The 25,320-nt window shown below is 42.2% G+C and overlaps 1 protein-coding gene across 1 annotated transcript; it reads left to right on the plus strand.

Moving 5' to 3' along the window:
* Positions 1–7,282: 7,282 nt before the first annotated feature.
* Positions 7,283–24,160, plus strand: LOC137268752 (mucin-22-like). The gene is made up of 9 exons (XM_067803332.1): positions 7,283–7,334; positions 7,802–8,044; positions 8,555–8,728; positions 14,443–14,775; positions 15,796–17,325; positions 19,120–19,314; positions 20,011–20,709; positions 22,114–22,377; positions 23,877–24,160. The coding sequence occupies exons 1-9, from the start codon at positions 7,283–7,285 to the stop codon at positions 24,158–24,160; spliced, it is 3,774 nt and encodes a 1,257-aa protein (XP_067659433.1).
* Positions 24,161–25,320: the final 1,160 nt, after the last annotated feature.

Below are 25,320 nucleotides of genomic sequence, written 5' to 3' on the forward strand. Positions count from 1 at the left end.
TAACATTTTCAGTTATTGTACTATTTATAGCAAATGTAGTCTCTCTTTGAGGACCCGTGAACGTCGCCTGGTTCGGAATTGGGCTTCAGAACCCATGCAACTCCCGAGGCCTCTAACGGGATCAGATGGTCAGGGATGTCATCACTGGATTTTCTGCTTCACACTCGATTGTTTGCGGATCGGGATATTGAACGCGGCGTTATACAACAAACTATTCAAGAGTGGGTGGGTGTTTGCATTTGTGATATATTTGCTCAAATGGTTTAAAGTTCAGTTCTGGTGTCACACGCCATGATGTTGCTGGGATATTGGCCGTAGAATCGCCGTAAAAGTATATTCACTCAAACAATGAAGATCCGGTTTGAAATTGGCCTTCAGCAATCCTCGCTTGAACAGTTCTCATGATGTGAATCGCTGGATTGTCTGTTTCAGTCTCGAATATACACAGAATGTTTGAATATTGCTGCGTGTGGCTTTAAACAATAAACAAACATGCTCACTCACTCCAAATGTTTAATGTTTGAAAACTGTGACGTCAAAGCGTTATATTTAATCAGGTTATGCCATTCATCATTTACACGGCAGGAGATATTCGATATATGGATAACAATACATTATCGTCTTGGGGGGATGCATGGGCCGAACCGATTCGGCACAGCTTCTATGCAGCACAAGACGTGTCAAAAGAGTGTGTCAGGCGCGGATACTTGGCAGAGCGCTACGTAGTCCTACTCCGATCACTGGTTTGTTTGGCCCAGATAATTAATTTCGTTTTCTCGTCACTAAACGAGTACGTCGATCGTTGTTCAGATGTCCAGTGAGGACGTCGACAGGTGTTCACAGTATCCTTCATTGGATTGTCAGGTCCGAGGATCGTTCGAAATATCTGTTTCCTGATAATACAAGAGGCGCTCATAAAACCACCATGGAGCGCAGCCAGAACAATCGCCTCACACAGCCCTACAACAGGAAAGGCAATGACTGTTCTGTGTTCAAAGGAAACAGCAACTAGAGCTCTAATCCTGATTCCCATCGCCGCGTTTCTTGTGTGTGCTTTTGATAGTTGGAAACAATGCTTCACAGAAACAGCTTCCTTGTTGTACACAAGCATGACATGCAAATACCATTTACTGCCTTTACTCTATTATCAACCATGGCCAACTGTACATTGACTGTTTGTTTATGATTGTTTGGTACAAACTACAGATTATTTATATACCACCGCCATATAGCTGGAATATTGCTGAAGGCAGCGTTAAAACAACAACTACACCAAACAAACAAACAAACAAAAGGACGAATTTGACGGATTTGACGATTCATGGTTCGCCACATGTCGAAACAACGTATCAGAATGCTCAGAAAATGACAACAACACCTTACAAAGTCAACGCAGTCGGTCAAGACGTAGCGCTCTGTCACACAACACACATTCTTCGCTTTGTAGTAGGTGTATAGCAGGCCAACAGAACAGAAAGTCGTTAACCAGTGATAAACCGTGTTTACCTCATGTTACGACCAACATCTGGGGCAATAGTTATTCATGACTTCAACACATTAATCATTCACGCCCATGAGTGCACAAGTGTGTTTACATTGAACACTCTTTTGAGGTTCTCAAAAAGTACAAATTGAACAGTTTCATTGAAAGCAGACCTAGTCTATCTATAAGCCACCATTGGTAATAAACGGGTATGATATACGATAAACGCAATACCATCTTTACGCTGTGACCCATAAGAGTTCCCGTAAAGTCATGGTGGCCCAGTGGTTAAAGCGTTCCTCCTCAGACCGAAATTCCGAGTTCAATTCCCTAAAATGCGTGAAACCCATTTCCAGCGTTTTCCGTTGTGATACTAATGGGATACTTCTATAAGAAGCGAAAATTCATGCTCACTCCCATATTCAAGTATATGTAAGAGATACTGGTATATGGACACAACACACGCATCTTATTGCATCACAATAGACACATCACACGCATCATATTGCATTACAGTTTACACTTCACATGCAACATATTGCACCAATGTCCGCATTGTTCATTAACGTATATAAACATACATACTTGTGCCATATTGTGTCATAAACAACAGCTTACATGCATCGCACTGCATCACAAGACGTCACGCTGGACACCTCGACGCGTCATATTACATCACACTGGACACTTCCCATACATCATAGCGCAGAAGAAGACATCGCTATGGACACCCCACACGCATCATAGTGCATCACAATGGACACCTTACGTACATCGTATTGCATCATATTGCATCACAATACATCACAATGTCAACAATGCCCACTAACGCATATACACATACAAGAAGACATACTACAGTTTAGCAGAACTCAATAATCACAAGTCCGACCTTGAGATGCCATAAGCCACCCCAATATGACTCATCTTGTCTGCTGGTTTCCTTCGGCCAGAGAGATATTTCCTCATCACGGTTTGAGAGTACCCTTTGTTGTTTTGGTCAGCTAATGATACGATAGACTAGGGTGGTGTGTTTAGTTTAACAAATTCCACGATAAATATTATATGTTGTGTGTGTGTGTGTGTGTGTGGGGGGGGGGGGGGGGGGGGGAGTTCGATTATATTTAAATGCACATATATGGCATAGTATATTCATGTATACCGGACACATTGTTGATAATATCAACATACCTAGGTGAAAAGTAGTCTTCTTTATCTCGAAAAACATACAATAATGCATCATGTACGAAATTACCGATTTTTTGCGAATTCAGGTAGATGGAAGGGAGATAACGCTAAATTAGTTTTTTTTCTTGTGTCGTCTGCAAATTCTAGCGATGACTACGAAAAGATTTGCCTCGCATTCCAATAAATGACATTTTACAAAACGTTCAAATTTAGTTCGTGTGAATACTAAGAAGAGGAATTACACTTTGCTGAGACAATACCTGCGGGGAAAACAGCAAGGTGCAAGATTCCAATCTTTTTATTCAGACAGGTCCACTGACGTGAACGATCCCATACCCGTCCTTCATCGGTTTTCGAACAGGTAAGGCGACGGTGTTCATACAACATCAGTAATTAAGCGGACAAAAATAAAATACGTTTACCTTAGCTGACACATTCCAGCAGTCAATAAACACGGTTCCCCATGTCAAAAACATCCTCGTTAAAAGGCGCGACTGCCATTTGCATGCGATGTCAACAACCAATCAGTGAAGTGCCGTCCCCAGTTTTGAACGCTTCCATAGATTTATAATTTTGACAGGGCTTCCCTTCTGCGAGTCACGTGACTTTCACTTGACATGTAAAAATTTCAGACGACGTTTCACGCTGAAGTTTGGGTGGTATATTTAAGATATCCTTACATTTAATAACTGATATGTATTCAAGAAAAGATTGCAAGCATAAATTGCACTATGATTACAATATTTCCAAAGTGACACATATCTTTGGTAGCTTTACGCGAAGCGTTTTGTCGGAGCTGATGTGAGGGAATTCCTGCAGACAATTCGGCATCTCGCTGAAAATCACATGACTCGTCATAACACGTTATATATATATATTATACATAGAGAACTGTCATAGGCCTCGGCCCGTAAATGGATTACGGTTATAACAAACCTATGACTTGTGTATCACAATCAAATAGTTCTAGAAAAGTATCGCGTATCCAACCTGTGGAACTTGTCATAAACACAGGCAAAGGCATCTCAAGAAACTGTTTGAAAAGAAACACTGAAAAGAAATTCACAAAGCATTATGGTTTTCTGATACGATTAGTGTGACGAAATTGTTTTAGGTGACGTAATCCCATTCAATATGATGACGTCACTGACGAAACTCAAGGACAAACAAACTATCAATAATTTAGATGTAGTTATAATCATTGGGAAGGAAATATTTCATCTCAGTCATGACGATAAACATACCTTTGTTTGTCAAGGCTTGGAACAGCGATCTAGCGTTTAACCTTTCGGGAAAATATATCTTAAATTACACTATGATATTTCATATGAGGCAAAAGATGTCCGTTCTGGCTCTTGCGAGCTAATCTGGCTGAAATCTTTTCACCTTAGTAGAATTTAGATTGCTGACGTATAGGCAATCAGTTAAATCATGAAAACGCTACACTACAATATTTCACCGATCGCTTCAATATGTCATTCCATATATCGATATTTATCATCCTTTGTGTTGACAATGGTGCAATTACAGTACAAATAGACGTGTGTTGTACAGCGGTTTTATAGTAGTTGTATGGTGGTTGTATGGTAGTTCACGTATCTACCATAGTTCAGGAGCAATAAAGGTTTCCTCTTTTCAATGCAGGTCTTCATACGTCATTGAGCATTCGCTCGGAGATCCCTGCATGCATAATTTAGCTACTACGCTCAAGTCCACAGATTAAATGGCGTCTACCTTGTCCTTCCCATGATGAATAATTTGCAGGTGTGAGAACCGAATATGCATCGGTTTTCGGGAATATTGTAGACACAGGCTTAGCTCCGTTGTGACGCTCATGATGGCGGCAGGAAAGGACGTCGTACTTCTGCTGATGATGTTGATGTTGACAATGACATCTGCACAAGGTGAGTAAGGCAACCGTGAGTCTTGATCAAAATCCTTTCCATAAGACAAACATAGATTATACGTTGGTTTTAGTGTCTACAAATGTTAAGCAGGCCATACACACTGTGCATTGAAAGTAGGATCGAATGATATTATTTTTTGAAAGTGGGTATTTTACACGATACGTTATATACGAGGTTCTTGAGAGGCATAAAAAGTTGGTATTCAAGTATAAGACAACATATTCTGGATGTCAACAACTTCTTGAGTGTATATACAACGTGTCAACTCCATTCATCCGACGAAGGGACAAGGAATAGTCCATTAACGTTGTGTATACAATGAAGAGGAAGTTGGCATCCAAATCCTGTGTCTTATACGTTGTGTATGCATCAAGCAGAAACGGCGTAATCGTGTGTTAATGTAATATTACATTTAATTACCAACCTGCATCTTAAAACGTGAAACACTCTTCTTCGTTATCTAAGGCACTTAGAAATGATATGCATACAAAATGTAGATGGTCTGAGCCAAGTCCATTTCAAATCGTAAGTAGCCCATTGTGTTACCTACCAAGTACCAAGTATTCAGTGCAATAATGAGTAGACAAGGACAAGTGGTTAAGGTACTAAAGTCTTGCTTTGCGTGAAAGTATCCAACATTCACATCCTTACTTGATCAGCTTTTTGACGTGAGTAACCTGCTGGCCGAATGGACAATGGGCCAAGTTAGTATCCCATCACTGAACTCGGTATGTAGAGATAAAGCACACCAGTTGATCTAATTTATATTTGATTTTCCGTCGTTTTTCCGTCCGATGTCCATGTGGGAGAGAATCTCGTGTTTGCAGTGATGTTGCAATGATTCGTTTTGGAGACGTTTTGGTTTCACAATTTGTCTTTTAATAGAAATTTCTTAATAATCGTCAGAGGTTCATAGTGGTTGTATGATGGGTGATGTGAAAGAGAAGTGATGCAGCGCTAAAGACTTCAGCACTTCCTCTTATGAAACCGGTATGTCAAAGTCCGGCAACTGACATCCCGCGCATCGATCTACGATTTTGGGATTGGATTGCAAGCAGTAACCATGTCTGATCACGTGACTCATTTAATCTCCTCCCACGAAAATAGTCGCTTCTTAAGGATATAATAAGCACAATTGCTCAACAACAGTTGTAAACCACCTGTCAGTTATGGGTTTTATCGGGTTTTTTCCTTCAGATACGACAGGCTGTTACATCATCCAAGACGGCACTGCTGTCTTCAGTGGAACTACGGCTGTCGATGAGTTTGGCAGAGAATGTCAGAAGTGGATAGACCAGTCCCCAATTTCCCACCCGTACACCCCCACCTCCTTTACCATCACCAACGGAGCAGCTGGCCCCGGCATTATCGCCGCCAACAACTATTGTCGTGATCCTTCAGGAGGGACGTCTCAGCCGGCGGGATTCTTATGGTGCTACATCGCCGACGGTAGCGCTATCTGGTCAAGATGCAACGTCCCCTTGTGTACCCCCGTCACACCCTCCCCTATTCCGGGGGCCCCAGGTAGGATTTCACTGTAACTGATGGGTGAGTGATGTGCAACGCCCTTTGCAAAGTTGTCTCCCTTAGATATTATGGCAGGATCCATTGATGGTTGGAACTGCAAATGCGTTCAAAAATGATTCTTGGTTTGTCAGCACAGTGACTGCTTTGGCTGGTTCTCAAACCAATAATTTCCAATAATTGTAAATTATTCGTTGAATCGAATTATTTATATATATGTGTGTAATATTTCTGTTTTGTAGATCCCCCTGAGTGTTTCACGTTGCAGGGCAACACTGCTGTGTACAGCGGCACAACGGCCGTGACCCGTACGGGGAAGCCTTGCCAGACATGGCAAAGCACACACCCCATTCAACACTCATTTCTGTCCAGCCACTTCGACGTGACCAACGGTGCGGCCGGAATGGGGTACGGAGGTGCCGCCAACTACTGCCGCGATCCTTCAGCCAGTAGCACAGGAGCTGCAGGCTTTCTGTGGTGTTATGTCTCCGATGGAACTGCTATTTGGGACATGTGTGACATTCCTAACTGCGCATTGACAACAACGACCACAACCACGACAACGACTAATCCAACAACAACTACAGAAGCCACGACAACTACTACTCCAACGACAACTACAGAATCCACAACTACAGAAGCCACGACAACTACTACTCCAACGACAACTACAGAATCCACAACTACAGAAGCCACGACAACTACTTCTCTAACGACAACTACACAAGTCACGACTACTACTACTTCAACGACAACAGCAACGACGACAACGGTCACGACGACTACGTCTCCAACAACTACCACCGCGCCTAACACTGCAAATCCCACGACAACTACAACTCCAACGACAACAACGACAACCGCTACTACTTCCACGATAACTACTACACCTACTACAACCCCGACAACCACCACTACGACAACTACAACCACAACGACAACCACCACAACGACTACACCTACAACGACGACAACAACTACTACCTCTACAACTACAACAACAATAGGTAATATTATCGAATCATTACTGGACTGTGCGCTGTGGTAGTTGACTCCTGAAATAATACGTGCGGCATACTCATATTCCGGTCTACGAGATCTCCCGAGATTCGCGCTGCTGTTGACCATGTGACACAGCAACCACAAAATGTCCACCAATCTACATTAGACACGGCTGAAGATGACGCAGCCCCTTTCCATGCCATTTCTATCTCAGATTCTGATAGTAACGAGTCGGTAACCGAGACTTGTTTATGTCACCAACACATTGACAGACACCATTTTGTCCTTTAGTATGGCATTTCCCGTGTTGAATATCGGCTATTGGAAGAAGATACACTTTGCCCTTGTGCACTGTGTTGTATTGTGTTTGACTGGTGTCATCTAGGGGACGACGAACACATGGTGTCCATTAGACTTATCAACAGATGTTCACGATGTAGTCGGATTGTGTTTTTAGCAGTTATCGCCTATCATAATTGAAATAATGTTTTCATACTTTTCTTAATTGGCTTAAGTGACAGGGGTGATTCTGTTACGGCCCTGATTGCACAGTGTGCAAGCATTTTCAACCATAACGGTAAACGCCAAAAGTCACTACCCTTTGCCTTCTCGTTCTGACATGCATGAAATACCTTAACACGCCATGGAAGGAAAGCACTCGCCTTTCTAATTTCAGCCCCATGTTTTACACTGCAAGGAAACACGGCCGTCTACAGTGGAACAGTGTCCATCACCGCATCTGGGAAAACATGTCAGTCCTGGCAGAGCAGGTCTCCAAACAACCACGCCTATTATTCAACCTACTTCGACATCACCAACGGCGACGCTGGCACCGGCTACGGTGGTGCCAGCAACTACTGCCGCGACCCTTCAGGGGGCAGCATCCTCCCAACCGGATATGTGTGGTGCTATCTCGCAGACAGCAGCGGATTTGAGCAGTGTGATATAAACAAGTGTATTACGACAACAACGACGACTACAACACCGACGGGGACAACCACTACCACCACTACTACTACTACAACACCTCAAACCACAGAAGGTACTCGGCATATGTTAAAAACTTCGGCAATAAATCCGGTGTTAGTCCGACTAATGAAAAAAATGAAACATGCGTGGCCGGATAATAATGCAGGTATTCATGCTACAGAGCAGCAATCAGATGCCCTTGTTTGTAAAATTCTGTTGTTGCACACCTCATTTTCACCTGAGTTTCAATGATCATTTAAAATTTTCAGGACAAGACCCTATGACTAAGTATCGCCCAGTTACCAAATGTGCTAACATTGACATATGCTCTCAATATCTCTCCCTTTTTATATTCATCTCTTTGCTTTCTGCTCTTGATATTGCTGGATTATTGCTTAAAGCCACGTAAAACTATACTCACTCACGTATTTTGCTCTGGTTAAAGTCTTTGTTTAGTCTCGTTCATATCCTATCTTTTCAGCCGCCTGTTTTACCAAACAAGGAAGTACGGCCGTCTACAGTGGAACAGTGGCCGTCACTACATCTGGGAAAACATGCCAGTCCTGGCAGAGCAAATCTCCCAACAACCACGCGTATATCTCCAGCTACTTCGACATCACCAACGGCGTCGTAGGCGCCGGTTACGGTGCCGCAGGCAACTACTGTCGCGACCCTTCGGGAGGGAACATTCTTCCTTTTGGCTCCCTATGGTGTTATCTTGCCGATTCCTCTGGATGGGAGACATGCGCTATTACTCAGTGTTAATTGTGGACTGGGAATTTTGCATTAAATACCTTTACATTACCTTGACATATACATTCTATTATGTAATGTGTGATATTCCGTGCCTTAAAGAAAGCGTAACCCTATGTCTATACACTGTGTACCACTTAGGCCAACATATGTCTTCCTGGAGAGTGGAGATTCTGGGTTCGATCCCCAGACACGTCATCAGGTAATTGTTGTTTCCCTGGTTGGAGATCGCCATTCTTGAGGCACAAAAGGAACTGGACATCATACTATGTCTCAATGGGGAATACGCGCTAATCTGCAGCATGCCACCTGTGTATGCGTCCAGACTACAACCCGCACCCGCACCCGCACCCGCACCCGCACCCGCACCCGCACCCGCACCCGCACCCGCACGAACTGTCATGATGTCATTGCAGCTGAAGGTGTCGGTCTTTTACTGACCAGGACTTCGGACAAGCCATACCAAGTCATACATATACGGGATGGAAGGAACTTCATCGTAGTGAATGTGTTTTTCGCTTAACGCTACACTCATGATGAGATGAATGCCACCTGTGGTCTTCAGTCGAAGTGACTGATATAATGAGCATCGATATTTGCAAATGAAGATCGTACGTGAAGATCCGGGTTATAACTGATCTTCAGCAACCTATGCCTGTCGTAAGAGGCGACTGACTGGATCGGGTCGTCAGACTCACTGACATCGTATCCCAGTTGCGTAGATCTATGCTAATGTCGTTGATCACTGGATTGTATGGACCAGACTCCATAATGTACAGCCCGGCGCCATACTGCTGAGTGCGGCGAAAAGCTAAACCCACTCACTGCTGATCACCTATATTCCAGCAGCAGTGACCCTAACTACCCGATACCTGTAATCAGGTGCGGTAGTTTGTACCTTCGCTCGTCCCGCTGACGACCCAGGTTCGATTCCCCACCTAAACTCAATGTGTGAAACCCATTTTTGGTGTCCCTCAAATGGAATATTGCAAACAGCGGCGTCGAACTAAACTCACTTACTCATTCACGATACCTATATTTGCGTTTTATCAAAAAAGCAAATGTTGCCAAATCCCTCGTAGCCAATTCTCCCCCGTATCTTCATGGATTCTACACAACAGAGAGAGGGGTGGGGGTGGGTGGACGGTGCAGACGGACAGTAAGACAGACAGAGAATGGTATATTATTTACGTGTGCGTGGTAGAGTGCATGCGTGCATGTTTACTTTTCAATAGAGAAGTCGATAACAAAGTAGCCACATAATAATCCGTTCTGTTAAATAGGCTGTACTATAGCAGTTCGTACTGGTAAACACGGGTAAGTGTGTACGTAGTATGAAGTGAACAATTCGTATTGTAAAGCAAAGCCGCCAATGGAGAGTGTGAAAAGCCAAACCCACAATGAGGAAAACCCATTAACAAAATGCCGACCTACAAATCGACTAAGTGTAAACAAATCTAAACAATATCAGAGGTACACTGTACAAACAAACTGTTTTTTCACCAGAGCGTTTCATATTGTTTCAGATTCCACATGGTATTACTTGTCTTCAGACAGTGGTCCATTGCGTTAGCTGTCTGTATGTGTCCCGATGTCTATGACTAAATGTGTTCAAGTATTGATACTGTGCACAAATGCTTGCCGTTGCGAGTGGTATATTCCATATTAAACTAAATCCAAGGCTCGAATATCACTTTCCCTTTATACATGTTTTTTTATGAACCAAAAAATTAAATAGGAATGACATGTGAAATCTTAATTGCAAGTACTATTAACTTTAAAAAACATCTTTTAACAAATTTTTACGACACACGGATTATTATTCTCAAGTCGAAGAGGGAAAGTTATCCAAGCCTGCACGAGCACTATACGGCGTTTCTAGTTTTCATCCCAATGTACTAACTGAACATCTAAAGCCCAGTAAGACAAATGTTTATACATACATACCCACTTGTAATTTCAATCTTCTGTTATAATTGCTGTTTGAAGAATGTATGTGGGCCCTGTGCTCGTCAACTTCAATAAAGAATCGATTGAATCATGTGTTCTCGATACGTCTTGTACCAGCATGGTGTAGACAGTGTCTAGAGGAACACTGGTCAGCATGGTATAGACAGTGTCTAGAGGAACACTGGTCAGCATGGTATAGACAGTGTCTAGAGGAACACTGGTCAGCATGGTATAGACAGTGTCTAGAGGAACACTGGTCAGCATGGTATAGACAGTGTCTAGAGGAACACTGGTCAGCATGGTATAGACAGTGTCTAGAGGAACACTGGTCAGCATGGCATAGACAGTGTCTAGAGGAACACTGGTCAGCATGGTATAGACAGTGTCTAGAGGAACACTGGTCAGCATTGGTTTCCTGTACATCATGTCGTGTAACACATCCTCCTCAGTTTTGTCAAACATATGCGTACTTGTGGATGTATAAGGAATGTACACCGTGAGGGATGTAGTTTATACGTGAAGATCCATCTATTGTAGTTCTCTGCTAATTAGTTTAACCATTTATACACAAAAATAACAGGAATGTGTAAATAGTAATATATGATGACTCCAAGCAGTTACAGTTCTATATAAAGTAGTACATTTGGATAACAACCCATACGTATTTGAGCAAATCCATCCAGATAAAAGTATTTAAGTTCATTAATCATCGCATCATGTTAATCGCACAATCTCTGAAAACTAAAAATATCCTGCCATGTTTCAACGTTATAAGCAGAAACTCTTCCACCACCTGTGCTCCGCATGGCCCTGAACACTGAAAGAATTGTATTCAGGTAAAGAATCCCAGCCAAAGAAAAACTACAAAATACACGATACAAGATTTGCACATGTACACATACAAATACCATCTTCATATGCATGTTTCTTCATATACTAGTACCCTTCACACACACCATTATCGAACACATACAAATAAGGGTATCCAAAATATACAGTCCAAAGTCGCAACATCATAGTTTCAAAACTACGATATACCAGATAGTTTAAATAACAACCAACCTAGTTTTCTAGATAAATCCTGACTCGACTACTTACTGCCAGTCGTTACAGGTCTTAAATATTGTTTACTTAAGAAGAAGCAAGCAAACCAAATACACATGAACAGAAAACAAGCGTGGATAAACAGTGATTTTTCCAAAGTAGGCAAATGTAACAAATTTGCGATTACAATATCTTAGTGAAATACATATTCCAATACTTTTGCTGACCTGAGTCCGGGATTCGAACTCACACCATCAAAGTCAGGAACCTAATCGCCAGTTCAAGTCAGCCGCCAGACCCGCTCAGCCAGTTAGTGGAAGTCGCACTTCCTGACAATTTATGACGTCCATTTCTGGTGTCCCCGCACATATTGCTAGTATATCTGTGGTCTTCCACTCACTGTAATCCCTATCAAAGACGTGTACGAGTTTTCTCCCGTAACGGCCACGACTTCTGCATCTTGTGGGTTCAGAAAAATTTAAATCCTTGTTAAGTGAACAGCATTGCTCTGTTTATTGGGAAATCCAAAGAGGTAAATCCACATGACGTCACATAAAGCCTTCCAGCGTGGTTGTCTCACCACGGCCTTGTAGTGAGTGAGTGAGTTTGGTTTTACGCCGCTTTTAGCAATATTCCAGCGATATCACGGCGGGGGACACCAGAAAATGGGCCTCACACATTGTACCCATGTGCGGAATCGAACCCGGGTCGTCGGCGTGACGAGCGAACGCTTTAACCACTAGGCTACCCCACCGCCCCCTTGTATATCGTGATTACGTTTCACATGCCTCAAAATTATACCCACCCAAAATTTCTTTGTTGTCCCTGAACAAACGCTGCTTATTGATGCTTCATGTTTAACTAAAGGCTTTACTTCATAGCATTTCGTGGTGTTTTGAAGTGGTTACACTGCTATAGATATCAAATAAGCTTTAAACGTACATCCAATAACTGTAAACATTCTCAACAATTCGCTAATACCTTTCCACCTTTCACACTACTCTTTACTAGTTTACGATTGCCCATTTAATTCGGTCAATAGGTATCCTTTCGACAATTGTACACACACCAGAAACGTACCAGTCAATGTGTCATGCCTTTTAATCTATCAATACATACGTTTAGTCTCTTCAAGTATGATCTGTCCTTTTGTGAGGGTCATTTGAGAAACGTCAAGCTTCAACGGCTTTTATATACGTATTCGTTCCTATAGCATGTGTGTTAGGTTTCATATAGCATGTGTATCGGACCTAAGACGTCAGCGTCTCTTTAGGACAACGAATACCAGTCGCTGACATGCAAGTGTTGCGATAACACTACCCAGTTTGAGACAGATTGTCCGTGAAGATGAAAATATTGGATGCTGGCGTTCTGTTGCTGCTGCTGATGTCAACGTCGATACAAGGTAATGACGTAATTATCAACAGGTATTCACAGACTGGATTCAACTATGTATTTGATGTCACATGAGTATAACATATACTGGACAATGTTAACGTACCTTTCGGTTTTCATGGTACTTTTATCAACAGTTGTTGGTATATCTAATAGAAATGGACACGTAGGCGAAAATCTATTTGTGGTCAGAATGTGTCCGTCTCAATTTTGCTTTTGACTAGTGTCTCGAGTGTAGACAATGCAGGTCCTGAGTCAAATTAAGTGTCCGGGTTAGAACTGGACCATGAGGCAGCTGACAGGATCAGGTGATCAGGCTCGCTGACATCGTGATCTGATTTCTTAGGTCCCCATGCTGTTGATCACTGGATTGTCTGGTCCACACATGGTTATTTACAGACAACTGACATATAACCGGGCACAACACGTAATATTGCTGTGTGACAATAAACAACAAACACTGATACAAAACAATTAATTTAAGTGTTGCCATGGGTTTCATGCCATGGTAACGGATGATATCACAATGGCTCCAAAGCATCGTGATACAATTCATTGTCGTGTAACGTTAAAGCCTGATGTCCGTGACAGAAACACATCCAACAATTAATCTTTAAAGAATATAAAATGATGACTTTCGTATGTTTGTAGAATATGGCATGGTGATGACATGTTTCATTAAGATGGAGGCTACATATCGAATCTTGTATGCAGACACATGACACACTCTAAATATGTTCACGTTGCACATTATAAATGATGGCTGATAGTGGAAAAGATGCAGGTATGTTTTGCTGCTGTTGTTGCTGTTGTTGCTGCTGCTGTTGTTTTTGTTTCCAGCTTTCACGATTAACTCGCAATGTTGAAGTTCCGTGATAATACAGGTGCTGATGTTGCTGCTGCTGCCAATATTCACGATGTACCCCAGTTTAAGATTTTCAAGCATCATAAACTATGTTTCATGATAATACGGGTGCGGTTGTTGTTTTAAGTATTCACAATTGACTCGCGATGTTGAAGTTTCGTAGTAATAGAGGTGCTGATGTTGCTGTTGTTGTTGCTGCTGTTGCGGCTGCCAATAATCATGGTGTACTCCAGTTTAGAATGCTGAAGTTTCAGGTATTCCTAATGAGGATCGGCTCTTTGTAAAATCCCGGACGTGTTCAAAATGCATTAGGCTACCAACGTATAACACACGCACATTGTGGTGTCTTTTTTTAATATCAGTGACAGGTGCGACTGACTGCTACACCCTCAGCGGCAGCACTGCCGTATACAGCGGCACCGTGGCCATTACACAGGCCAACCAGCCATGTCAAGCTTGGTCAAGTAAGACACCCATCTTCCATGGGTACTTCTCAAGCCAGTTCGACATTACCAACGGCGCTGCTGGACCGGGATTCGGTGGAGCCAACAACTACTGCCGAGATCCGTCAGGAGGAGGGGTTAATCCTGTTGGATATGTCTGGTGCTTCGTCAGCGACGGTTCTGGAGTATGGGGCAGATGCAACGTCCCATTTTGCGTCCCTACGACTCCAGCCCCCGCTCCCGGAGCTACACGTAAGATAGTTCTACGGCATTCAAGCCTATACGTAACTACGGAGATATGACAGGTCGTGTAACTTTATGTATGCTTTGTGGATTTATAACTCGATCCACAGAACGATCCCAGCACTGCATTATTACTGCATTATTACTAACTACATAGTTACGACAAGTCTAAACGATACGATCGCTTTGTGGACCGGGAAAGAGGGCCCTTGTGGACATATGAAATAGCTTGACAAGATATGTGCTACAAACTGTTGTCAACAACCATCTGTTCGATGGTCTCTATTTTTAAAATTGTTCCGATTCGTGGTTTTACTCTTTGTAGGTGAAAAATATGAAGGACTCATACAAAACCCCTTTTAACAGATTATCAGATGGTCTGTTCCTGTTTCACCTCACAGTTCCTTGTGAAAGCAACAGGAGTGATACGGTTGTTATCGTTTAGTTTAGGATTTAGTTTAGATTTAGGATCTCAAATCCTCTCTCAGCGCCTGTCTGTGCGTTCAAAATTATCAATACTTAACTTTCATACGATAATAACTTACACGTACATTACTTTTACCCAATAAAGAGCTTTCTTTTAACCAGACGTAGTGTCTAAAGAAATCAGCACACTAAGACCCCACCCAGCGATATCAGTCGTCCTTTAAAGCAAATTGGTGGGTTGATGTTCATCAATAGTTTTGTACGAAATTGCAGCTTAAAATTAGCTTTAATTTGATTTTGTCACGTAATTCAGACTAGTTACACTATTTTCTTGCACTATCACACTGAATTAGTTTTAGTTCTATTTGCTTCGTTTATTTTTTCAAATAATTTCCCGAGGTTTCTTTCTTCGGAGGCTCGATGATTCTTGGGAAGATTAATGTTCGAAATATTCTCTCTTTTTTTCTGCAAATATTTTACGGATAATAATAATAATTTCGAGTAAAAAATTAAATGTAAATGGGAGCTACGCAAATAATCGTTACTATTAGCTGATAATATGAGCAAAGGACGAATGTATCAAAATCAAAGTGCATTTTTCAGCGCCTCCCGAGTGTTACACGATACAGGGGGGTACTGCCGTCTACAGCGGTTCAACGTCTACCACCATCAGTGGACGACCGTGCCAGTACTGGCAGAACCAGTCCCCGATTCAGCATGGGTACCAATCCAGCTACTTTGACGTTACCAATGGCAGTCCCGGATCCGGCTACGGTGGTGCCCTGAACTACTGTAGAGATCCTTCAGGGGGTGGTATATCCGCGGTGGGGTTTGTGTGGTGTTACATCAGCGATGGTACTGGAGTCTGGGAAGTTTGCAATATTCAGAACTGTGCTGTAACGACTACAACAACTCCTACAACAACTACTACCACGACGATCACGACGACGACTACTCCTACGACAACTCCAACGACAACTTCTACAACAACGGAAGCAACAACCGAAACAACAACTGACACGACTACTGAAACAACGGACACAACCACTGATACAACTACTGACACAACAACAGACACAACTACAGACACAACTACAGACACAACCACTGATACAACCACAGACACAACTACTGACACAACAACGGACACAACTACAGACACAACCACTGATACAACTACAGACACAACTACTGATACAACAACAGACACAACCACTGATACAATTACAGACACAACAACGGACACAACCACTGACACGACTACTGAAACAACGGACACAACCACTGATGCAAATACTGATACAACAACAGACACAACTACAGACACAACTACAGACACAACCACTGATACAACAACAGACACAACTACAGACACAACCACTGATACAACTACAGACACAACAACCGACACAACCACAGACACAACTACTGATACAACAACAGACACAACCACTGATACAACTACAGACACAACAACGGACACAACCACTGATACAACTACAGACACAACTACTGATACAACAACAGACACAACTACAGACACAACCACAGACACAACTACTGATACAACTACAGACACAACAACGGACACAACCACTGATACAACTACAGACACAACCACTGATACAACAACAGACATAACTACAGACACAACCACAGACACAACAACGGACACAACTACAGACACAACCACAGACACAACTACTGATACAACTACAGACACAACAACGGACACAACCACAGACACAACTACTGATACAACTACAGACACAACAACGGACACAACTACTGATACAACTACAGACACAATTACTGATACAACGACGGACACAACAGATACAACGACGGACACAACCACAGACACAACTACTGATACAACAACGGACACCACCACAGACACAACAACGGACACAACAACAGATACAACCACGGACACAACTACTGATACAACAACAGACATAATTACGGACACAACAACGGACACTACCGCAGACACAACAACGGACACCACCACAGATACAACCACGGACACAACTACTGATACAACAACGGACATAACTACGGACACAACTACTGACACAACCACAGACACAACTACTGAGGCAACAACAACGGATTCATCAACCACAACAGGTGTGTAAACCTGAAACCTAAAAGTAATTATTACAATGTAACTACCAAGGAGGACTTGTGTCTGTTGAACATATTCTGTATCATTCTTCCTCGAGTTCTGTTTAGTCTATTTCAGCACGTTATATATGATATCGTGTCGGGGTCCCGATGCTCACACCGTTCGTAAATTTACGACCTTATCGTAGGCTTGCGAATGTCGTAACTCACTTGTTTGATATTTATATCTTTTGAAACATTTCATTTCATCTATCTATTCTATTTTAATGATTTATTTCATTTATTATATATCATTCACTTTTATCAGGTCTATTCAATTCTAGAATATATACAAGAAACATTTGTCAATGCCTTCAGTCTTAGCATGCATGAGATATACTGTTGCATCACAGAACATACAGTGTAAATCGTACCTTTACGCTAGTACCTCCATGCTCTGATTTTGATCACTTTGTAGATTATTGACAAAGAATATGAAATGAGTGGCCAAGCTGCTACAGTTTCTACATAATAATGCAAATTAACCATTAATGATGGCCTTTATGGTACGGCCCTTATTTCCTATAGTGTTGACACCCCTCAATATTCAGCCTGTTCCATGGACCAAGATGTCGCCACAATTCCTCTTCTCACGCTGCAATACGTTCTTGAGTGAAGGAAGTATAAAATAAGATACTTCGCACATCATGATAAAAATTACATTTTAAATTATACATGTAATTGGTAATACAAATTCAGTACAACAAGAGAGATCCTATTTAAACTATCTTGGAATCAATAAAAACCTAAATTAAAACATAAAAGCACCCCCGAGAGACGTTCTTGGCATTTTAACACAGGGTCACGGATTTCCGAGTGGTCAGAGGCGCCATAATTAGCTGTACAAAGTTGCGGCCTTTTCCAAAGAATCCTATGTTCTGAATTCGAATAATTGCTCAGCACAACGTCGGTAATTGTCGTTTTCTTCGAAGACTTCATCCGAACTCTCACTAAGAATAAATACGACAGGATGGGAATGATTAGCTCTTGAAGCAACATGTTCAGAATGTCATCTACGTGTAATCGAAAATGAATATCATTTTTTCTACAAGAATGTCCTGCCTGTCATAACTCAATAATCTTCCGTATCTGTACTACTGTTCTCAGTCCACCGTTATGAAGTTCAGTACTCTGCTAACATCAATAAATCCTGCCTTGCTCAACAATGGTGCAAAATTGAGAAAGGAATACAAGGAAACATTTGGAATGAGTAATTACTGTTTAAAATGATTTACTTGTCGCCTTGTTATTGTTATTCAATTACTTTTTCATTTTTAAAATGTCATTGTCTTTAAACCGATTCCAAGCGACATGACGTTTGAAGACACGTCACAGACTTGTTTCCACATCTATTTTACATGACAGAGCCAGGCACCTAATCGCCAGCACACAAAGTCAGCCGCCCACCCCGACTTCCACAAAAATGAAAGTCGGACAACTGGTAGTCTAGACTGCGGGCCTTGTGTACCCCTCTGATTAGTGTTACTTGGCACGGCTCCAACGGCCGAAAGCTATGATTACACAATGCCAATTACAATGTAGTCAAATGTATCATGTGTAATATTTGGGATAACGCTTTCTTATTCGCGGACGGGGCTCGAGTCAGAAACGTTCTACAATTTGTACTTTACTAAGAAAGTGTTACCCCAAATATGACATAATGTTATATCTGACCACTTTCTAAGTGGCTTTGTGTAATAACTGAGATACTGTTCTAGACGGAACAAAACTATATTCAATCACATTATTGTCTTCCAGCTGCGCCGGAATGTTTCACACTACAAAATGGCACCGCCGTCTACAGCGGCATGACATCGACAACTATCAGTGGAAGTTCATGTCAACTGTGGCAGAACCAGTTTCCGACCTATCATGAGTACAACGTTCCTTCCTACTTCGACGTCACCAACGGCGCCGCTGGTCCCGGTTTCGCTGGTGCCATGAACTATTGTCGTGATCCTTCCGGGGGATCGTTTACCCCACGCGGAGTACCATGGTGTTTTCGCGGGGACGGCATGGGTGTGTTTGAAAACTGCAATATTCCCGACTGCTCCCTCACTACCACTACAACTACAACGACGACGGGTACGATGTATGAAGTATACAGATATATTTATCACATGATACATTTTATATAATTATTAGCCCGAAAAACGAGATAGATGTCAAGTAATATCAACGATTTATAAAAGAGAAGTAGAATTTATGAACGTTAGGGAATTGAATTCGAAGTTAGCAGCTGGGTTTTGTGGTACATCTGTCACCTGATTGTGTTTGTTAACGGACCGACTTTGCAAGACAGTAGTAGTGTGGTGTCCCACTGTAAGTATTTATTCAGAGAAATTGAATTAAATGGCGGTGCTACCGATAGGGCAACACATGCTTACCATTATCACGAACTCTGGTACTTGCTGAGATAAAGCTGGAGTCAGTGACGTCACTTCGAGAAGGACAAAGCGGTTGGTTTTGGGGTACTTATTTAAAACGAATTGATAACATAATTATACACTAAATAATGGATCGTGGTTATGTTCAGATCGATATTTGTTACCTTGTATGAAGCTCACTGGTTAATGTTGAACTCGAAAGATTTTTTTTTTCGATTTTAATTTGTGTCCATTTTATTGATGTATACTACTTTCATTCAAGTTGCCCCGGAATGCTACACGCTGAAATCAGGCACGGCAGTCTACAGCGGTAAGACGTCGACGACGGCTAACGGCAAGCCATGCCAGGCGTGGCAAAGCACGTCTCCTGTGTTCCATATTTATACGGACCCTAACTACTTCACCGTAACTAACGGAGCGGCTGGCCCGGGATTCGCTGGCGCCATGAACTACTGTCGCGATCCTTCAGGAGGGTCGATCACCCCTATGGGACAACTATGGTGTTTTATTGCCGACGGCAGTTTTGTATGGGGAGTGTGCGATATTCCAAACTGTGACTCCACCACTGTATCAACGGAGGCAACGACGACCGAGTCAACGACAGAGTCAACGACAGAGTCAACGACAGAAACAACAACTGAAACAACAACTGAAACGACAACCACAACTCCAACGACATCTGAAACGACAACTGAAACAACAACCCCATCGACAACTACACCAACGACAACTGAAACAACAACTGAAACAACTACTGAAACCACAACACCAACGACAACTACACCAACGACAACAACTACACCAACGACAACTACTACACCAACAACTACTTCATTGACTACAACCACTACATCTACTACAACTACAACGACAACGATCACCACCACGACAACAACTACCACAACACCAACAACAACGACTACGACAACAACTACAACGACCACCACTACCACAACAGCAGGTAAAAAAACAAGAAATATAAAGGCTTGTTATGTTACTAGTTTGAAAATCCTTTATAATTTACATGTTTTTAAAATACATATCTACATTCTTGAAGAAAGAACCCTTGCAATATTTGTTAATTTGAAAGAAAATAATTTTATGAAACATTTTCTGTTCTATATTTAATTGTACCCCGCTTGGAATGCTGAACTCATTTGGTACTTCGTAAAAACAATTCATCTCGAATAACACTGAATCACATATGATGTAAGGAAAATACCGATGTTTTTGCGAATACAAATGGAAGGAAGATAACACTCAATCTGTGTTTCTTGTCATGCACAAAATCTAGTGATGGCTGTGATCCGATACCCATGTTCAAACAGTTTAAAATTAACAATAGGTGTTCGGTAAGATAAATTCCTTATTCACTGGTCCCTCGGGGACCAAAGCTGAATGTCATTTTAATCTTTTACAAATATATTTTAGAACAATGAATAAGAAAACCAGAGACTAAAATAAGAGTGAGTGAATGAGTTTAGTTTTACGCCGCAATCAGCAATATTAAAGCTATATGGCGGCGGTCTGTAAATAATTGAGGCTGGACCAGACAATCCAGTGATCAACAGTATGTGCATCGATCTGCGCAGTTGGGAACCGATGACATGTGTCAACCAAGTCAGCGAGGCTGACCACCCGATCCCGTTAGTCGCCTCTTACGACAAGCATAGTCGCCTTTAATGGCACAATAAAACAAGATGCTTAATGTTAACCATTGCATGCGACTGCTAATGCTGTCCAGTCCTTGAAGCACAGAATAACATTTCTTGGAAATACATGGTAAGTTTCAGCATTTTACACAAAAACTTCAAACACCTATTAAAATTTACAATAGATACCTGATTAAATCAACAAGACAACATCTAAGATGGGACCGCTACATGAAGGGTCTCACAGTCCAGATGTTAACAGGGGTGGTGGTGAGGCATTATTTCATGTCCCATACAACCGGAAACATATCTGGATTGGCTAGTTGTGGGCTCGAATGCTTGACTGGATCCAGTTATCATCCCGGGTCCCGATTCATAAAGCGTTCGTAGCGTTACGGCCTGTCAAAATCTGTACTTCATCTTGGCCTTACGAATGGCGTGGTGCTACGGACATTTAGCGGATAGAGCGTCTAGGGCCCATTCCACAAAGCACTCGTAAAGTTACGACATGTCGTAAGTTTACAGTTTACCGCAGACTTACGAATGTCGGAAAGGAAGGCTTTGCGGACTGGGGACCTGCTATTGTTAACCAAAGCGGTAGAAAACTTAATTGCCTTCCTCCTTGTTTGTTTTTTAACCTGTTACCCCATTGCGACATGCATGAAATACCTTAATAGGCCATGAAAGGAATACACTCGTCTCTCTCATTTCAGCCCCATGTTTTACACTGCAAGGAAACACGGCCGTCTACAGTGGAACAGTGTCCATCACCGCATCTGGGAAAACATGTCAGTCCTGGCAGAGCAGGTCTCCAAACAACCATGCCTATTATTCAACCTACTTCGACATCACCAACGGCGACGCTGGCACCGGCTACGGTGGTGCCAGCAACTACTGCCGCGACCCTTCAGGGGGCAACATCCTCCCAACCGGATATGTGTGGTGCTATCTCGCAGACAGCAGCGGATCAGAGCAGTGTAATATAAACAAGTGTACAACGACATCGACATCAACAACAACGACTACAACAACGACAGGCACAGCCACCACTACCACTTCTACAACAACTCAAGGTACTTTAGTAAACAACTCGGTATCAGTCAGAAATCCGACATGACACAATAAATCCGGTTTCAGTCCAGACAAACAAATGAAACATGATTTTAATACAGATATTACTACACCAGAGCAACATTTGTAACTACTCATGTTATTCGACTTACATTCGTAACTAATCGCTTCTTTCCGTGACCTACCAGAAGACTCGTACCTGTGTAGTACGTCATTATTGCCAAGAATCGTGGCAAAACAGTCAACTTGTGCTTAGGAAAATGTGAACTGGGGTGAAATAGTTTCTTTGCGATTATTGATTTTCAATATCACTTCGTTGATTATGAAATTATCCTGTTAATGATAAGTGTTAGCGACATAAGATACGGCAGCAGGACAATTCCCACCCGGACAATTCCCATCCGGACAATACCACCCGGACAAATGCCACCTGGACAATTCCCACCTAGGGCAATTCCCACCCTGTTATTTTCACTATAATCCCCACCATACCACATGAAGTTTTTACTTTGTGCAATATTCACTTTGATAAAGTATAAACTTGGGTGCTACTGTTTATTACATATTTTGAGAATGTTCTTATAATGTGAGCATACATACTTTGCTGGAAAAACGGTAGAATTCTACAGGTTTCATCCTTTTGTTTTTCAGCATTAATCTAATTTAGTAGTGTTTGTAGTAAATTAGAGTTGTGCATAAAATGGTCAGTATTCCGCATGCCCCTCACTTCCACCCTGGATAACCAAGTAGAGTATGTTATGTCGCAGAGAGGTGTCAAGAAGGTTCACTTCAGAGGGTATCGGTATGTTAGACACAAGGATCTGAAGAATGGGGTTGTCAGCTACCACTGTGAGCTGAGACGGACTGGACAGTGTAGTGTGTCCATTAAGGGTCTCAACGACCAGTGTGTTGGTGTCCTGCATGCACGCGCCTGACACGCGCAGTCAATCGCCACAGACTACCCCAACAGACGGTGTCTAGATATTTACTTAAGATACTTACGTAAAGTCACTTTCGTGTTGTATTATAAATCAACTAGCTTTTTCTAGGAGTAGCCATGTTTGGAAATTCAGAGTTATCTTTCCTTGGAAATAGTTCCAGACTATGTTCATCTCCGTGCCCGTTTGCTCAGACTTGAAAACAGCCCCAAGAGGTGTATGAGTCGCCATCCGGCTCTCTGGAATGACACGAGTAGTTCCAGTAGGTCAAGGAAAGAAGGGATTAATTATCAACGAACAACAGTCATTTGTCGTTGTTTGTAAAATTCTGTATTCAATAAGTATCATTTAGAGCTTATACATTTGCGAACAATGACGTATTCTGGCAAGATCTCCCTTTTATTAATATTTTGCGTCACAAATTTCAAAATTTTCTAAGTCTCGTAAATATTTATACTTTCTTTCAGGCCCCTGTTTTACCAAACAAGGAAATACGGCCGTCTACAGTGGAACAGTGGCCTTCACTGCATCTGGGAAAACATGCCAGTCCTGGCAGAGCAAATCTCCCAACAACCACGCGTATATCTCCAGCTACTTCGACATCACCAACGGCGTCACAGGCACCGGCTACGGTGGTGCAGGCAACTACTGTCGCGACCCTTCGGGAGGGAACATTCTTCCTTTTGGCTACCTATGGTGTTATCTTGCCGACACTGCTGGATGGGAGACATGCGCTATTACTCAGTGTTAATTGTGGATTGGGTCGATTACACGAAATATCTGTTTGCAGTGAGTGCTATTCTGTGCCTTATAGAAAACAGTGTCCCATATCTACCCACGATGTACTTCTGTTGACATGGGTCTGCTTGGAGAGTAGATGCAGAAGGGGATATTCTTCAATCCGGCTTCCCGTCGTGTTATCTTGCCGACTAATGGGATGAAGGGCATTTCAGACGTGCGCTATTCATCAGTGACAGACTGAAGTTTGCAGTCGTCTATATGCATATGACTATTTATAATGGAAGAAATAAATGAATAGTTGTAAAATCAATAGTCACGTGCCATTTACTTGGTCTAAATTTAGCACACACGTGCACGTGGATACAAAGACAAGAATACACAGACAAAGCACACACACGTATATGCACGATCGTGAGGGAAATGACCTTTAACGTTCCGTCAAACGTAACACACGGACGAACGCGTGTGAATACTCGACGTTGACTGTAAACTCTGTCTAATACAGAATGTTATCAAGAGCTCATATATAATTCACCTCTATGGTCAGAATTACCCTGACCATTGTTCCCTTCTGGCAACTATAACCCAAATAAACATTACTCGGTGTTAAGAACAGTAATGGTCTTGTTTGTATGCCAAAGCAACTTGGGAAATCCCGGTTAGGTCGGTCTACTGACACTACAAACAGACAATTTGTAGAATGGAATTCATCTCCTCAGGTCCAACCGATATTTCTAGAGCCTCTTAAGGGATGTTTCTTGTGGGTCAGTGTGCACAGTGTAAAACTTGGAAAGGAAGACCAGCAGGTCGTAACAATCACTTCTTTCTTCTACAATGTATACAGTGGCAGCTGGACAATATGTAGCTGGTTCTCACTAAGGTTCAGTTCTGGGACCTCTGCCGTTCATACAGAATCCAGTTTTGTATGACAAGATAATAAACTGGTGAACTGATGAAAGCAGTTATTGATAACCACATTACCGCTAGCAGTTATAAAAAGAACAGGCATTAAAGAATAAATGTGCCAAAATATGCGTCGAAAATATGATGATATCTCGAGGTGGTGGATAGCCTAGTGATAAAGTGTTCGCTTATCACGCCAAAAAGCCTGGTTCGATTCCCCATATGGGTATAAAGCCCATATCTATGTTCCCGCCTTGATACCGCTGG

Source organism: Haliotis asinina, chromosome 16, assembly GCF_037392515.1.
Source record: "Haliotis asinina isolate JCU_RB_2024 chromosome 16, JCU_Hal_asi_v2, whole genome shotgun sequence".
NCBI classification, from domain to species: domain Eukaryota; kingdom Metazoa; phylum Mollusca; class Gastropoda; order Lepetellida; family Haliotidae; genus Haliotis; species Haliotis asinina.

Coding starts and splice junctions, on each gene's coding strand:
- LOC137268752 (XM_067803332.1), top strand. CDS start 7,283: ATGACGCAGCCCCTTTCCATGCCATTTCTATCTCAGATTCTGATAGTA. Junction 7,335..7,801: donor TCAGATTCTGATAGTAACGA/GTCGGTAACCGA, acceptor TTACACTGCAAG/GAAACACGGCCGTCTACAGT. Junction 14,776..15,795: donor CCCCGCTCCCGGAGCTACAC/GTAAGATAGTTC, acceptor TGCATTTTTCAG/CGCCTCCCGAGTGTTACACG.